Source organism: Halyomorpha halys, unplaced genomic scaffold, assembly GCF_000696795.3.
Source record: "Halyomorpha halys isolate HHAL.00 unplaced genomic scaffold, Hhal_1.1 Scaffold31.1, whole genome shotgun sequence".
Classification (NCBI taxonomy): Eukaryota; Metazoa; Arthropoda; class Insecta; order Hemiptera; family Pentatomidae; genus Halyomorpha; species Halyomorpha halys.
The window spans coordinates 876,204-877,475 of record NW_027107458.1 but is presented as its reverse complement, the minus strand read 5'-3'; the positions used below and the strand labels follow the sequence as shown (position 1 = coordinate 877,475).

Below are 1,272 nucleotides of genomic sequence, written 5' to 3'. Positions count from 1 at the left end.
ACGTAATAAGGAGCATCAAGGATTTTACGTAGGATTTTGGATTGTAACGATTGGATGCGGGAAGAATTTGATGGTTTGGTGGAGCCCCAGAGTTCAATTCCATATGTCCAAATTGGTCTGATTATCGCTCTAAACGTGCATTAGTTGGGTCGTTGTTTACAGACAGTATACATGTGTCATCAGCGTATGTTGTTAGGAGTTTGTTAGGGTGGGTTGGGATGTCAGCTGTATAAACCGTATAAAGAATGGGACCTAAGATACTACCTTGAGGAACTCCGGCGGACTGAGAAAAGAGATCAGTAGGCTAGGTTATGATTTACTTTAAAGGTTCTATCAGTGAGGTAGGAGCGGATTATATAAATTATATAATTAAACCTAAGTTATTATTATTATCTAAATTACAATAATTAGATAGGTATAGGATTTGATACAATTGTTCCAGAAAGCTAAATCGTTCAGGTTGAAGAAAGACGTGGCTGTAAAGATCATCGCGAAACCGCTAGCGTCAACAGAATATGTCGAGAGATTCCTTCCAAGAGAGCTTGCCATCATCCAAAAACTCAAGCACAAGAACCTCATCAGATTTTTCGAAGTAATTGAAACATGGCACAGGTGAGACCATATTTAATTTGAACTATGCTTGTTATGCTTGTACACGTTTGCTACTTGCCAAAAATCCAAGACTTGATAAATAAAAGAAGCAGCGAACGTCGGTTTCCACTCGCTTGTTTTGTTCTTTTGAATTTTTCGGTTTATTCTATTTTTATATACAAAAAGAAACATAACGAAGATTAGCGAAATGAAAGAAACCTAAATATCATCAAATATGATGGTGCATGATAACAATTCAATAAATAGCAAACATAACCTATAAATTCAGCCTTTGTTCAAGAATTGTTATCAGTAGGGATAGGATTTTTATGTTTTTACATATTTTTACCTGACCAAGATATCTTCGATTTCTTACTAACTAACGATGTTTCAAGACATTCTTTGCCAAAAGAAGCCATTTTTATTTTACATATTTTTAAATATTTGGCCTTTTTTACATATTGTTACATATTTTGTTGTAAATCACATATTTTCTAAAATATTTGTTATTTTTTTACATATTTTGTCCTGAATCTTGTATTTCCTTAAATTATTTGTTCAATTGTAAATACATTTTTCACCGCAACTACGTAAAATTCAAGAGAACGCAAGAAATTTAAAGGTGAATTTTATCATTTATCATAAATAGTGCGTAAAAATTCTATATTTTCATCTTTGAAC

The 1,272-nt window shown here is 32.7% G+C and overlaps 1 protein-coding gene across 2 annotated transcripts in view; it reads left to right on the top strand.

Annotated features, from left to right (window-relative positions):
- Positions 1-1,272, top strand: part of LOC106685066 (testis-specific serine/threonine-protein kinase 4) — a 50,911-nt gene that overhangs the window by 9,909 nt on the left and 39,730 nt on the right. For both annotated transcript variants that reach the window (XM_067045764.1, XM_067045763.1), the window contains exon 2: positions 443-612. In XM_067045764.1, the coding sequence (XP_066901865.1) occupies positions 443-612 (170 nt within the window). The remainder of the gene's footprint in view (positions 1-442; positions 613-1,272) is intronic.